General features: G+C 34.9%; 1 protein-coding gene across 2 annotated transcripts; it reads right to left on the reverse strand.

The window, feature by feature from the left end:
• Window positions 1-1493: 1493 nt before the first annotated feature.
• LOC148611213 (scavenger receptor cysteine-rich domain-containing protein DMBT1-like) lies at window positions 1494-15073 on the reverse strand. Of its 2 annotated transcripts, XM_088591514.1 has the most exons (10): window positions 14853-15073; window positions 13614-13770; window positions 11898-12139; window positions 11455-11611; window positions 10204-10412; window positions 9071-9133; window positions 4931-5124; window positions 4099-4484; window positions 3340-3650; window positions 1494-2455 (listed from the first exon to the last, which is right to left on the reverse strand). In XM_088591514.1, the coding sequence occupies exons 1-10, from the start codon at window positions 14899-14901 to the stop codon at window positions 1905-1907; spliced, it is 2319 nt and encodes a 772-aa protein (XP_088447640.1). In that variant the 5' UTR covers window positions 14902-15073; the 3' UTR covers window positions 1494-1904. The 2 variants fall into 2 exon arrangements, with proteins under 2 accessions (XP_088447640.1, XP_088447641.1); XM_088591515.1 differs by lacking the exon at window positions 9071-9133 and having other exon boundaries at window positions 14853-15070.
• Between the last annotated feature and the right edge of the window lie 31 nt (window positions 15074-15104).

Genomic DNA, 15104 nt, shown 5'->3' on the forward strand with positions numbered 1-15104 from the left:
AAAGAAAAACCTAAGCGCCTGAATTGATCAGATATATTGGATGCATCATTATCTTAATTATGAATGCCTAAAATATGAGCTCTACGGTGTCGGTATGCTGTGAATAAGAATTCTGTTTGATACTGAGACCAATTTTCTATGGGTAGGGTTAATATTTTTAACATATTTTGAAAGTTAGTTTTTCGTGGTTTATCTATGTAGAAAATTAAAATATCTATCGAATGATAACAAATTTGAGACGTTTTAGATGAGCAATAACTTGTAGAGCCGAATTTATCGCCACATGTCATCAAAAGAACCCCAGAATTATTAACTTTAATAATGCTAAACAGAAAATAGCAAATTAGCCGTCTTTTACTAAAGCATAAATACTCTAGGGGTTTTGACATGGAAAAATATCTCAATTTAAGCGATTTTTCGGTGGTGTACGGGTACATTTGTAAAATTTTTACCCAAAAACCTTAAGTGTCACCGCAACTTTCTTGATACAATTGTAAAGCTGAGACATTGGGCTACATGATGATACACATATGTAAATTTACTTCGTTTTGTAGAAAGAAGTTAAAAAAAACATGGATTTTGGCCTCAACGAGGTATAAAAAGTTGCCAAAAATACAAAAATGCTTCAGTAATTTTTGGCGACAAAAAGATTCGTAAATGGGAGGTATATCATATCTATAGTTGATGAGAGTGGGTTGCACGGGGCTTATTTCAGTCCCTCTTACTATTAAACTAAAAATATCAAAGTCTGAAGTCTTCATAGTCGCTAATCGTCAATTATTCTATGCCTCTGATTTTGGCTTGCTTTCAACATCCGAAATGGCACGAATGCGATATGCTCTAAAGTCGGGTGACTTCCGCCAGAATCTTGGTTCCCTTGATATGATTACTCTTTCCGTGAGGTTCGAAATATATGCTTTTTTAAAAAGAACCAAAAAAAAAAAAAAAAAAAAAAAGACTAAGAATAAATGTTCCTTTACAAATGTTGCTTTAGAGATATAATAACCCCACATTTAGATGTTGATTGACAAAGGTTACGACATAAACACCAGTAACTGTTCCAAATGTACAGCATTATTGAGTTACAGAAAACGCCCGGCAACTAAACAAAAAGAAAAAAATTGAAAAAAAAACCCTTCTTGGCATTTACAAATCAAATAAAAAAACAATGTAATAAAAGAGTTGAAATACAATTTTACCTCCAATAGCATAAAAGGAAAAATACACAATAAAAAGTGAAATGAGCAACAAGGAAACTATATATTTCATTCACCCTTGGCAAAAGGGAGAAAACGGGAGAAAAACAATTGCAACTTGCTGATAAACTTTGTCAAAATATATATATCCCACTTTTCAAAGATTCAATTTACATGCAGCAGTATGCAAGTTATTTCGTTCTATTGAAAATGGCCAAACACTGATGAAACCGTTTTTGTATTGGCAGAATGCGATTTGAATTTGAATTACGAGTGCAAGAAATCGCTAACAATATATGTGACTTAATAAATTTTATTGTATAAATTTTGACTTTCAGAATATAAAAATTATTCACATTTGAACACTGCAAAAAATAACCATTAGGGTCTTTTAAACTAAAAAAATATACATGATATGAAATTAACTGGAATGTTTTAAAACGTAATAATAAAATACAATAAAATTGGTTCACCAAAAAAGCGTTTAATGAAGTGAAAATCAACAACAAAGGAAACAATTTATAATTGTACCACTTACACGAATACGATCAAACTTGTAACAGATATTCATAACTTCTGTGAAGTGACTGGAGGGACGGATTATTATATTATTGAAAAGGTTTTTTTTATAAAACGATCCTGAGCAAATATGTAGAATTGATTAACATAATAAAAAGCAAAATTAAACTACATGATAACAAGACGAAATTAACTAACCAAATAAATAATGTATAAAAACATAAACAATAACATATGAATAAAGATATATGGATGGACAGTATTAGAACCAGAAAATATCGACAGGCTCCCTAAACCTCCAACATACATCTCATTTGGCTTAGGTACATGTTGTTTTTCGGTACCGGAAGTTGGTTCCTCTTGCACAGCAAGAGTGGTTCCAATAGCAAGTTTATTTTTAGTAGAGGAGGCTTTAGCCGTGGGTGTCGATGTCGGTGTGGAAGACGGCTGTCCTTTTGTCGTCGACAAAAATGTTTTTTGAGCAGTTGATTGAGATATTTTAACTGTCGTCGGCATTGTAGATGACGCTACTGTTGTTGTCGGTCGCGCCGCTGTGGTTGTTTGTAATGTTGTTAAAGTCTGTCGTAGAGTTGTCGTCGGAACAGTTGATGAAGGCAAGGATGTAGCTGACTGTAATGTTGTGGTTTTTACTGTTGCCACTTTTGTGGTAGCTGTACCTGGGGGTTTTGTAGTTTCTGTTGCCGCTAAAGTAGTTACAGGATTTGCGGCTTTTGTTGTGACTGTAAAATAAAATGGAACTCTAGATAAAATTTGTGGTTAAGAAATTTGAAAAGGAAATAAAAGGACAAAATGTGCCAATTTTTCTGCAATCGGTAAACATGAAGTGCTCAGTTGAGAACAAAATTATACATCTTGTAAAATTATTCTTGGAATAATCCAATTTTTAAACTGTATTTGGTTTTCTAAAGTGCAAACGAACTCTGAGTGAGACATATTTCCAGAATTAAAACTCCACAAACCTAAAAAATTCTCAGTTTGAGAATTATGATATAATTTTGTCTTTTTGAGTGTTGGAACAGCTATTAAAAAAATAATGTAAATATTAAAAAAAAAAACCCCCCCCAAAAAAAAAAAAAAAAAAAAAAAAAACGTGAACAGGCTACAAAATAAAGTTAGGTCACTCCAAGTAATTAGAATATATATTGTTAAAAAGGATGACTGTCATCTTTAGACTTTAAATGAGTTGATGTCACACGACTAAGTTATTTGCCTGAATATTCAAATAGCTCTTCCAAAACTGAAGCAACAGAAAATAATAAAAAAAATATAAAATTAAAATCAAATTATTAAGCCTAACAGTAAAGTTTTTATTGGTATGTTGAGAAAAATTTTGAAAATGTTCGAATGAGTTCATATGTACTATAAATGTTAGATATAAAAATGATTTATAAAACTCAAGCTGACTATACATTAATTTACCAACTAATAATGGTAAAGCTATAATACTTTATTTCAAAAGGCTCTGTGTACAAAAAAAACAAACATGAAAGTAACTGTTAGCACATAAAATGCTAACTGTGAGCACATAAAATCCATCTTGGATTAATAATGTGTGTTAGACTTCTATTTTATATATTTTAGAAAAAACTAAAATATAACCTACCTAGATTAACCTCCCATCCATCGCCTCTGTCGATGAGGACACCATCACCATGTTGTGAGAACGTCATTGGTGTACTGATAACCCTATAGATATCCCGACCGTAAGTGTCTCGTTTGCGCCTTCCTGTCCCAGACGAACTAGTTGTGTTACACGTTCTATCACATTCGGCATTTTTCTCACTGACTAGGCAGACAATCGCATCACACTGAATGATGACGTTACTAAATGCAACAAATTTGAACGTCTGATACCGGAAACCAAACACAGTGGAATTCAGGGGAAAGAATCCTAGTGTTGGGTCCTTTGCACATCTAAAACATATAAAGATAAGATTGACATGTACAAAACAGAGAAAAATGCTTAGTGCAATCGATAACCTTTTTAGTTGAAGACTTAATCGCAAAGTAAGGATAGTTTGGAGGGGCAGAGGCTGGTTTATTCTGTAGACTTATTAAAAAACTGGACACATTCCTGAATTGATGCTGAGCTATAATGTCCATGATTGAAAACCACAAATGCGGTCTTTCAATTTTAGCTCGCCAAGTAAGCATAACATAATGTTTGGGTGGAATATTATGGTACGGCAATATTTATATTATCCTGACCGAGAAGACAGACTTGTTTAGAAGGCATTCAAAGTATTACTAAGTATTTACATAAAAGGTGGAACATACACTTTTAAACAAATTGTATACTCACTGCAATAACCTCTGCTATATGTGGGAGACGAGCTTATGAAAAAAAATTAAGATAACTCACTTGTTACTGAAAAGGTCGAAGAAAGTAGGATCATTTGGATCAGATGTAGGTGTCGCTTTACAGTTAGGTACCACAAGCTTCAAGTTGGGATCGATTGCGTCCAACGTCAGCGCAACGTTGAGCCATTCTCCCAGCGTCAGCTTAATGGAGCCGTTCAATGGTGTAGAGAAGGAATCATTAAAGAAGGTCATGTCTATAGTGAATCTTCCTGGTGCTTTCTGTGTAACTGTTTCGGTCAAGGGAGTGTAGCCTTCATTGGTATCAAGATCACGGGGGAATTCACATTTTGCTTCTATTCTGTAGGTATTCACCCTAACTATCTGGTTTTCTATTACAGTATAGTCGTATTTGATTGAATTGGTATAGAATATATGTGTTGAATTATACTGAAAAAAAAAAAAGGTAAAAAATGGGAAATTGCAGATTAATGTTCAGTTAAAACTATAAGAAAAGAATTGTGATGTAACGTGTCTGTAATAAGGTCACAGGAATAAAAATGTAGTTAAAATTAAATTCTTACTTAAACATACAAAAGTCTAACATAAGCAGATATGAAAAAAATATATGCATGTACAATGTAAGTGAAAGTATATTTTAAAGTGCCCCGTTTAAAAAAGAATCTCTTGTGATCACCAATTTCTTAATGAGTCGGCTTTTGATATACATGTACCTTGGTCATATGAAGTGAAATGAATGCTAACTTGAGAATCTAGAAATGAATGAAGTTGAAAATAAATTTAAACCTTTCACTACCAATCGGTTTTGAATCAAACCTTTGTTCCTTCAAACGTCTGCGGAACCCTTACTAATGATGTGTGTTCACATATCTTACCGTTGTAACAGTTCCACACTGACTGTAAGGGATGATAATAGACACCGTGCTTTGTGTCGTCGGTTTCTCTATATTACACGGGCCATTGTAAGGATAGAATATAGACAGATGTTTGGCCTCAAGGTTAGGGTCTTGTGTCCTACTGAACCTGGCATAAAATTTTCCACCGGTACATTCCAATTCTGGTACGGGTGCTGCAATAATAAACAAGAGGCTCCAAGGAGCCTGAATCGCTCACCTGGTTGAATTTTGCCTTTCAAGGGCAATAAATTAAACAAGAAGTTATCCAACAATTTTGACTCAAGAAAACTTTGATAGGACTTATCATAAGGATCATTTCAGTAAATGAAAGTCTAAATCTATCATAATTTTCAAGACACTGGCTGAAAACTGTAAAAAAAAACTGCCATTTTCCCCTGTCAAGGACAATAACTCTTATAGGAAGGCGTCTGACAAATTTTATGCCAAAGACTTTTGTAGTCCTAAAAATAAGGATCATATCAGCTATTGAAAGAATTTCGCTAAACCTAACGGCTTTGGAGATATATGCGAAAAACTACTGTCTGACCCCTATGTTCTATTTTTAGTAACAGTGGCCATGTTTTTTGACGGATCAAAAGCCCCACTTCAAGGATACCCCAAGGAACACTTATACCGAGTTTTGTTTCAATTGGTAAAATAGTGTCAGAGGAGAAGATTTTTGAAAGAAATAACATTAAAAATAGCAAAAAAACCTTGAAAAAGGGCAATAACTCCAACATGGCTAAACAGATTAAAATGAAAATTTGACCGCAGATAGATTATCATGCTTAACACTTTTACCCCTTTCAGAATTGACTAAACCTAACCGTTTTGGAGATATATGCGAAAAACTTTTGTCTGACCCCTATGTTCTATTTTTAGTAACGGCGGCCATGCTTTTCGACGGATCAAAAATCCCCATATCAAGAAACATTCATACCAAGTTTGGTTCCAATTGGTCAAGTAGTGTCAGAGGAGAAGATTTTTGAAAGAAATAACATAAACAATAGCAAAAAGCGTTGAAAAAAAGACAATAACTCCAACATGGCTTAAAAGATTAAAATGAAAATTTGACTGCACATAGATCTCATCATGCTGAATACTTTTACCCCATTGTCAGAATTGGCTAAACCTAACCGTTTTGGAGATATATGCGAAAAACTATTGTCTGACCACTATGTTCTATTTTTACTAACGACGTTTGTTTGTTTGTTGGGGTTTAACGTCCGAGCAGCAATATTTAAGCTATATTCAGACGATGAACATGAAATGATGATGAAATGAAAAAGGGATGGGACACCAGGACAATGGGGTCGACACATTTTGATTGCCACTGGAAATAGGGAGAGGTGGGTAAGGTCGGGCAATTTAGCCTCCTGTGGCGGAGCGCAAAGGTTCCTACTCCTATCGAATACCACAGCAGAGTTCTTTAACGTGCGAGGAACGTGGCATCTTTCCCAACACGGTGCACCACTATGGTTTGCGGTCAGGTTTTCCGTATTATAGCCTGACATCCCCAGCATGTAACATGCCAGGGGTACCCCATTCCACCACTTGGGACACACATCCCATTTGCTCTGTGGGCAGAGCGCCTAGCCCCCGGCTAGGTTTCTGAGCACTATTTAGTCGCCTTTTACGACAAGCTTAGCGCTGCTGCAGGCCTATTCTTTTAACACCCGGACCTGCACGGGGCTACTGCCATGTTTTTCGACGGATCAAAAATCCCCACATCAGTTCTATGCTGGATACTCCAAGAACATTCATACCAAGTTTGGTTCCAATTGGTCAAGTAGTTTCAGAGGAGAAGAGTTTTGAAAAAAATGTTAACGACGACGACAACGGACGCCAAGTAATGGCAATAGCTAACCTGGATGAATAAAGGTTTGATTACAACTACATGTACAATGTAAATAATTATAACATTACACTGAGAAATATCTATGTGTTTTTGTTCTATGATTTTCCACTAGCGATGGATGTTATTACAGAGGAAAAGCTATAGCTACTCACATAAAACTTTATCATATCTTCAAAGATGTTGTGGAATGACAGACGGACGGACGTAGAGCGTTACATCTTTTACACATTTATTAGGGCGAAAGATAATAAAACATAAACCAAAATTGCACGTAAAAACAAAATACACTGGTCGTAATAACACCTTGATTCAATTAAATCACAAACATCACAAGTATAGTTACGTTTTAATATCGTAAGGAGAAAGCAATTAGAAGTTGTGCAATTACAGTACAGGCAGTACATCAAGATAAAATGTGAGCAACGTGTAAATATAAAATAAACAACATGTACAGCTAAAGGAATAAACAAAATGTATAGTAGTTAATGTTAATTAAGTGTAAGTATTTGTAAGAATCAGGAAAAAATGAGAAACATGCATGTCAAAACCCCACTGATCTGACAATACAATTTCACTCAAGGATGCCTTCTCTGTTTGAAAAGACCATTATTTGATGTCTACATCATTGGATTTGCTCGTAAAAAATGAGGTGTTTGACAGAGTTATCTGCCCTTTAAATGTTCATCTAATACAGTGCATTTCAATGAAATTACATCTCAATACAGCAATATGATATGAAAAATTTTGCTTTTTTCCTTGATTCTGATCGTGCAAATAGTCAAATTACACTATCAAAATGGTGGGTTTTTTAATACCATGTTTCACCTACTGCCTGATTCTTACAAAGACTGACACTTAAGTTGCACCAGTTTAAATCTGGAGTACATGGTATTGTGGTATATTGTCCAAGTAGAATGTTACTACTACTCCGGTGAACGAGTTGCACAGTATATGTTTGTTTGTTTGTTTGTTGGGGTTTAACGTCCGAGCAGCAATATTTCAGCTATATTCAGACGATGAACATGAAATGGATGATAAAATGAACATGAAATGAAAAAAAAAAGGATGGGACACAAGGACAATAGGGTCGACAAATTTTGATTGCCACTGGAAAAAGGGGGGGATGGGTAAGGTCGGGCAATTTAGCCTCCTGTGGCGGAGCGCAAAGGTTCCTACTCCTATCGAATACCACAGCAGGGTTCTTTAACGTGCGAGGAACGTGGCATCTTTCCCAACACGGTGCACCACTATGGTTTGCGGTCAGGTTTTCCGTATTATAGCCTGACAACCCCAGCATGTAACACGCCAGGGGTACCCCATTCCACCACCTGGGCCACACATCCCAGTTGCTCTGTGGGCAGAGCGCCTAGCCCCCGGCTAGGTTTCTGAGCACTATTTAGTCGCCTTTTACGACAAGCTTAGCGCTGCTGCATGCCTATTCTTTTAACACCCGGACCTGCACGGGGCAGTTGCACAGTATAAGTTTAAATTTTAAAAAGGGGGCTTTACCGATACATCATTTCAAAGTATGGCTTACAGAAGCGGAAAAATAGGCAAACATTAGTTGCATATCTCGTCAGAAAGTCAACAATGTATTTATAGCAGAATACTCCGGACTGTGGACAATAACATAAAATGGACCGTTACATGTTTATCAAAAGTAAAAGGAACACAGACAAAAAAAAAAAAAAAAAAAAAAAAAAATACACCCATACAAGATATAAAAGTTAAAAAGACCATACCCTACATGTGCTGCTACAGTTGTTTTAAATGTTTTGCCTTTATATTGATCGTTAGAACAGAAATACACCTTAACAGTAAGTATTTACAGGGTGAAGGGACGAACAATTTTACTTAGAACGGTGCTTGAGATCTTTTAAAACTTTAGACTCGAAAATTCTTGCCCCATCCCTTAACTTAACTGTCGCACTTTTATCATTTATGCCGTGTTTTTATGATAGATTAAAATACATTTTAAATGCAATACCCGTTAGAATCAATATATGGTTCGCCCCCAGTTAAGTAATTTATATGGTTTTGTATAAACATAACTGACAGCCTCCTCAAAACTATATGGCCACTCTCTTTGTACAAAGCCCCGATAGAAGACATGATAATAAATATTTTGTGTGCACACATTATATATCTCGTGCGCACATCATATTTTAAATGACAACATGTTTAAGCGTATCCATAGTTTTGTTACTTGTATGTTAGTTTAATATGCTGGTATACATGTAGTACTTCAGTCAGTGAATTACCTTCAGTAGATCTGGTCCTTCTAGTGAGTACCTTACCAAATAGCAGCTTTAGCCGGGTTTTCACTGATACAATATATACAGCCAGTTTTATACATGTTTAATTTAGGGGTGTTAGCAAGAATTCGGGTTCCACTTGATAGGTCAATACCAAAAGTACTCGAAAACTGACGATCAGTAATTTATATATATGTATTTCTATATATATATCCCTTTTTTCCCGTCAGTGGTGACAATAAATAACTTTTCCCACCTTCAATTGTGCCAAACTGAATGGCACTAATTATCAAATACAAACTTATGTAAAAAAAAATTAACAGACACATGCCTTCATTCATTTAACTATATTATATTCAAGTTCTATGTAACATGTTAGGTATTTCGTTTTGAAATACTTTACTTCTGGATATTATATCAATTTATTTTGGCAGTATAGTGTAACTAGAAGTCCCGTTTTTAAAATACATAACACATGAACTAAGTTCAAGGCATAGGAGAAGATTGAAAAACGTTAGGAGTCAGTCTATGTAAGAATCGGGCAGTGGGTGAAACATAGTATAAAACAAACACTATGTATTGAATTGTTATGAAGGTGCAAATAGTTGATTATTTGCACCATTAGAATCAAGGAAAAACGACAAGATTTTCCATATCGCTTTGGTAAATTGAGTTTTAATTTCATTGAAATGCAATAGAAATTAGCATTAATAGGACAGACAATTTATCAAAAACCTAACTTTTCTCACATTCTAGTGAAAATTTTCTGAGAAAATCCAGTCATGATCATGCAAAGATCTAATAATGGTAAGACTCACTCTCTTCAAATAGAGAAAGCATCCTAGAGTTAAATGTAAAAAAAAACTTGCACTAAAAGGATGGGTGTTAGGAACCTCTTTAGGTTTTGCTTGGGTATTTTTTTAAAATTCGATAACAAGTTGCAGAAAGGAGAAAACAGTAAAGAAAAACATACAAAATGTACATGTAGTAATGTAGAAATCATGTGAAAAGTGAGAGTTTTTTTGTTTTTTTTTTCGGGGGGGGGTCCATAGTTAATATGTGAAGGGGTTAACCAAGCAGCACAACCAATTTTTGAGGTGAAAACTGAAGGACAGAGATGACGAAAGTTTTTTTTATACCTTGTGGTTGAGTGTTGATTAATCGTGTACATGTGACACTGGCATACTCCTTTGCGTTTGGATCACAGTCTATATTAGTAGCTCTTGGACACTGTTCTATGTCCCTCTCTGTGCCAACACACTCAACGTTGTCCATCAGGTAGTTGTTGCTCACCTGGTCCATTACGTGATTAATGTCTACTGGTGCTCCAGCCTGCGCAATATTTGGGCTGTAAAAGTCATCATATTTAAGCATACAGTAAAGGCCATGATGATCCATTATTTGCTAAAAAAAACCCTCTCATTTATTCTTGATTTTCGATAATTTTTATACGAATGATTTTTAAATAAAGTTTCTTTCGGGCTTTTCGTAGAAAAAAATATACTTACCTTTTCCATGTGTGTGTATGTGTGTGTGTGTGGAAGGGGGCAGGAAAATAGTAACACCAACATATACTATAAGAATTACTAGTAAATAATGGACCAGTATAAGCCTCATGGTATAATAGGTATAAGTAAGTTGTAAGGTTAATCAACTGAAATTTCAAACTGATAAACCAGAAAATTGTGATGGGAAACTAGTTTAAGTATAAGTTGAGCGTATCTAGGCTGGATATTTTGGAACATCGGATTTTCTGTAGCTTGACTGGTATAATTTGCAATAAGATAAAACGAGAATAGATATGGTAAATATGTTAAAGAGACCAGAACCTCATCCTTTTTTCGCCAGTTCACCCCACACATAAAGTTACATACACACCCACAATTTCTCATGCGGCTGAAAGTACTCCAATGTCAAGGTCAACAGACATCTTAGACAGTACTCATAAAATATATGACAAACCGCATCATAAAGCAATAAAGTTTAGACTTCTCTTACTATAAATGTAAATGTATTAAACTATAAGGGTCAGACAAATATGAAAAACACTTATACATAGCAATAAACCATTATTTAGTACCCCTTGAAATTGGTGGCACGATTTATGGTATTTTAGATTTCTGACAATCAGATTACAATGTACCATGCCCACCCATTTATACTGATACTAACGTATATGTTCAATACATGTATTACTGGGATTGATTGCATGGTAGTGTGTGAAAGTTCAAAACTCTGAAAGTCTGTATTTACCTTTCTCATGAAACATGATTTACTTCAGTTCTTTCAGTAATGGTACTTTACATTGCTGGACATATTTTATTTCCCAGAAGAGTTGTGCACTGTGCAGTGTTAAAGTTGGAAATATCACGAAAGATGATTCAACTTACTCATAACACAGCATTCTACAGACAACTTTAGCATCGTCTCGACCCCATTGGTCGTCGCAGATTGACCCCCATACACCATTCCTTTGCACCTCCACAAAACCTATACCCCTCAAGTTAGACGGACCAACCAGGCGAATATTTGGACTGGGCACGGTACCTGTAAAATAGCACTATATTATAAAATGATGCACAAAAACTCATTGATCTGACTGGGATATTCAGTTTTCGGAGATATTTTTTCTAGTTTCATTATAATATTATTCACCAACATAACACAAAATCAGATGACGAACATAAACAAAATAAACCAAAGAAACCAAGGTTTTTTATTATGAATTCACACAATCCTTTTCTAAATAATTTTACATGTGTACTTTATAATCATATCAGTCAATATTTTGATTCTTCGTACACATCTTTAATATACATGTAGGCATATTTACAGTTAGACGGTTGGACAGTAGCAGGTGCCCGCGTTGTCGCTGGAGACACCGACGACGACTGCACTGGAGACACATTACAGATAACTCCAACATCTTCAGAGTGGTCACAGTTTGATTCATTCCAAGGTCGAGATATACACTGCTCTATATGAAGCTCATTTCCCTGACATTCAACATCGTCCAACCAAATTGGACCAGTCCCACGACCAAATCTTCCATCTGTTACTGCGGTCCCACCGTTCCTAAAATAAAAGAAAATATTCATGTAAAGGTTTCATTTTGTTTTGTTAATCTAATAGAAACCCGAATTTGCACGCGTTGTCGTGTTAGGCATACCCCCACTCGTATGTAGAAAGTTGATATCGGAGAGCAACTTAAATTACTTACAACTTATGCCCCATCTCTATGAAGCAACACACCAAATTTGAGATCAATTCATCCATTGGCAGCCAATATTTTTGTGACTGTGACGAAAATTTTCTCTATTAGTCCATATAGTGAAAAATGCAAAAGTCCCACGAACAGGAAGTTGATATCGGACAGCACCCAAAATCACTTAACACGTATGCCCCATCTATATAAAGCCATAAACCTAATATGAAACCAATCCATCCATTGAAATCCAAAAATAATTGCGATGGACGGGGTGATGGAAGAAGGTGCATTCAATATACCATCTACTCGTTGAGTGAGGGTATAATAATTCAAGCATAATTATTGAATTAGTATTCGTTTGAAGAAAGATAACTTTATGAACGTTTTAACAAGAAGTCATGTACTTATGTCTTTGCCTTATGAACATTTGAGATCAGCAATATGAAAATTTTGCAGCTTTTGAAACATTGTCCTCATATCTTTTAAAAATTAATTATACAAGCTCCAAGCTCCAAAATATCTATGTTTGACCTTTTTCAGTAGTTACTCCTTATAGGAGTCTTTACTTGTCACAACCACTCAATCAATCAAAAGTTTCTTTCTTTCTGTACATACCAAGGGCAGTCATTCCAACTAGGAGTCGAAATAGAACCTCCACCTTATAGAGACTTTTACAGAGCTCTTCAAGCTAAAGTCGAGACTCACTTATTTTCCAGCATCTCTTTTTATGTTTAGATGTATGAACTATAAAACGGTGACTTGGCCCCTATGGCTAAGTTAGGTCTAATAATAGCAACGGCGGCCATGTTTTACGCTTGATACACCACAAGAGTGCTGGTGACCAAACATAGTAATAATCCAATGATCGGATTTTCAAAGAATAGTCAACGACGACGGACGCAAAGTGATAACAATACCTTACATGGACCTACCGTGAGCTAAAATATAAATGAACAATTTCAATACTGGTACAGGGATGGTTTCAAAATATCAGAATCACTATACAGTTCTGAATTTATTCAGCATACAATTACTACATACAGTTCATTTGTGGAATGAGCTATACTGTGCTGGACTAGGTACCAAGTTCAATCAAAACACTTGAACTTATTATTTCTCAATAAGTATAGTCAGTCTGTCTGTTCTGGGTTTAGCTGCTGGCGATTAAAACATACAACTTGTTGCCGAATCTACCATAATCAACCTAAAAACTGCACAAAACCATCATGACGAAATTTAAATCGACCTAAAAACTGCACAAAACCATGACGAAATTTCCAATCACCAATCAAAGTGAAAGATCGACGTGTATTTTCTAGATAAATATGGTAATATACGTACGGATAGTTAAGTTGCCTACATACAACAGCTGCGGCTAGGTCAGTAAACCTATCATTACAGACAGTCCCTCTGATCCCATTTCTCGTAATCTCCACACGGCCCTGAGAGTTGGTGGCACCTGTACCACCTAATGATATCTGTACAGTCGGCGCTTGTGCTACAGATAGTAAAAAAAGGAAAATGCATGTTTTTGAATAACGCAGTTGGATAATAATTGTCCTTGTATAGTTTAACTTATTATTAATACACCCTTAAAACGGGACATTAATGGAACATTAAGTGATACCCTGCAACTTAATTGTGAAAATAAGGGAGGGAAAAACGCACAAAATGGTCCAACTCGAAATTTTAATCTCGGATTTTGCTGAAAAATTAACTTAACCTAAAGTTTTTGGTATTAAACAACTATGCAAAGTTTAAAAAATAAATCATTTATTCTTTCTCAAGTTATAATCTATGCAGTATTTCTACACAAACCAGACATATTTTGAAGACCATATTCAATGCATTTTGAAAATTCTGTAAACTATATAAACACCTGGCTAAAACTGAACATATTTTACAGTCCAAATTGGGTTCAGGATGAACAGCTTTCACAGTATTTTTTAAAAAGATTTTCTTATCCATAACAACTAAAGCTTGAATACAAGTCATTATATTTTACTTCCGTTTGATACTGCACACATTTTCCCCATTTTCTCTGCAAACAAAATTGTAAAATTGTCTCTGGAACAGAAAGGCCAAAAACAATAAAATGTTGATAGCTTCTTTTTCATAAAAAAGGAAGGAAAATACAATTTGATACCTTTTCAGTAACACTTAGAAAGGTCATGTGTGCAAATGTTGTTTAACTTCGAAAACATGCAGGTCAACAATTTAGTTTTCACATTATATTCAAATAAAAAAAAACTGCTCAAGGAATATGAGGGCGTTGTAGGCTCATGACATATGTAGGAAACAAATTACAAGGTTATATGAATCTTTGTACCCTATCTCTTGTTATAATATTTTCTTGTCAACATTTACTGATATTTTGTAAACAGTAAAATTTTAAAAATAACATTAAGATAACACATCTTAAGTTGTAAATACACAATTTTACGCCATTTAAATCGTTATTTCAATTCGTCATGATACAAAAAAGATAATAATTGTGCATAAAATTGAATCAGAATATTTGAAAGCAAAAATAAAGAAAAATCACTTATTAAATAATTTAACAGAAGACAATCGACTCACCTTCTACAATTAGAATTAGCGATAAAAACAAAAATATTCGGAATAACATCTCAATGTTTCTGTTCCAACATGTTCCGTGCTGACATTTAAATACACGTATGTATCTGGCCTTACTGAACCGTCCTTCGAAAACCCTTAATTGATCTCTACATGATCATTATATTACTGTGTTTCATCATCGAGAATATCACTTCCTAAATTTTGGGACAGTGCACGTGAAAAGCCGAAAAGCGTCAAGTTGCCATGACGTCG

This window comes from Perna viridis, chromosome 7 (genome assembly GCF_037379345.1).
Source record: "Perna viridis isolate PV_CMFRI_1.1 ecotype Kerala chromosome 7, ASM3737934v1, whole genome shotgun sequence".
Lineage (NCBI taxonomy): Eukaryota > Metazoa > Mollusca > Bivalvia > Mytilida > Mytilidae > Perna > Perna viridis.

Excerpts from the sequence above, each read along its gene's own strand:
- LOC148611213 (XM_088591514.1), bottom strand. The coding sequence starts at position 14,901 with ATGTTATTCCGAATATTTTTGTTTTTATCGCTAATTCTAATTGTAGAA. Across the intron at positions 12,140-13,613 it reads TGTAGGCAACTTAACTATCC|GAACGGTGGGACCGCAGTAA; the intron begins GTACGTATATTA and ends CTTTTATTTTAG. Across the intron at positions 5,125-9,070 it reads AAGGACCAGATCTACTGAAG|CACCCGTACCAGAATTGGAA; the intron begins GTAATTCACTGA and ends TTATTATTGCAG.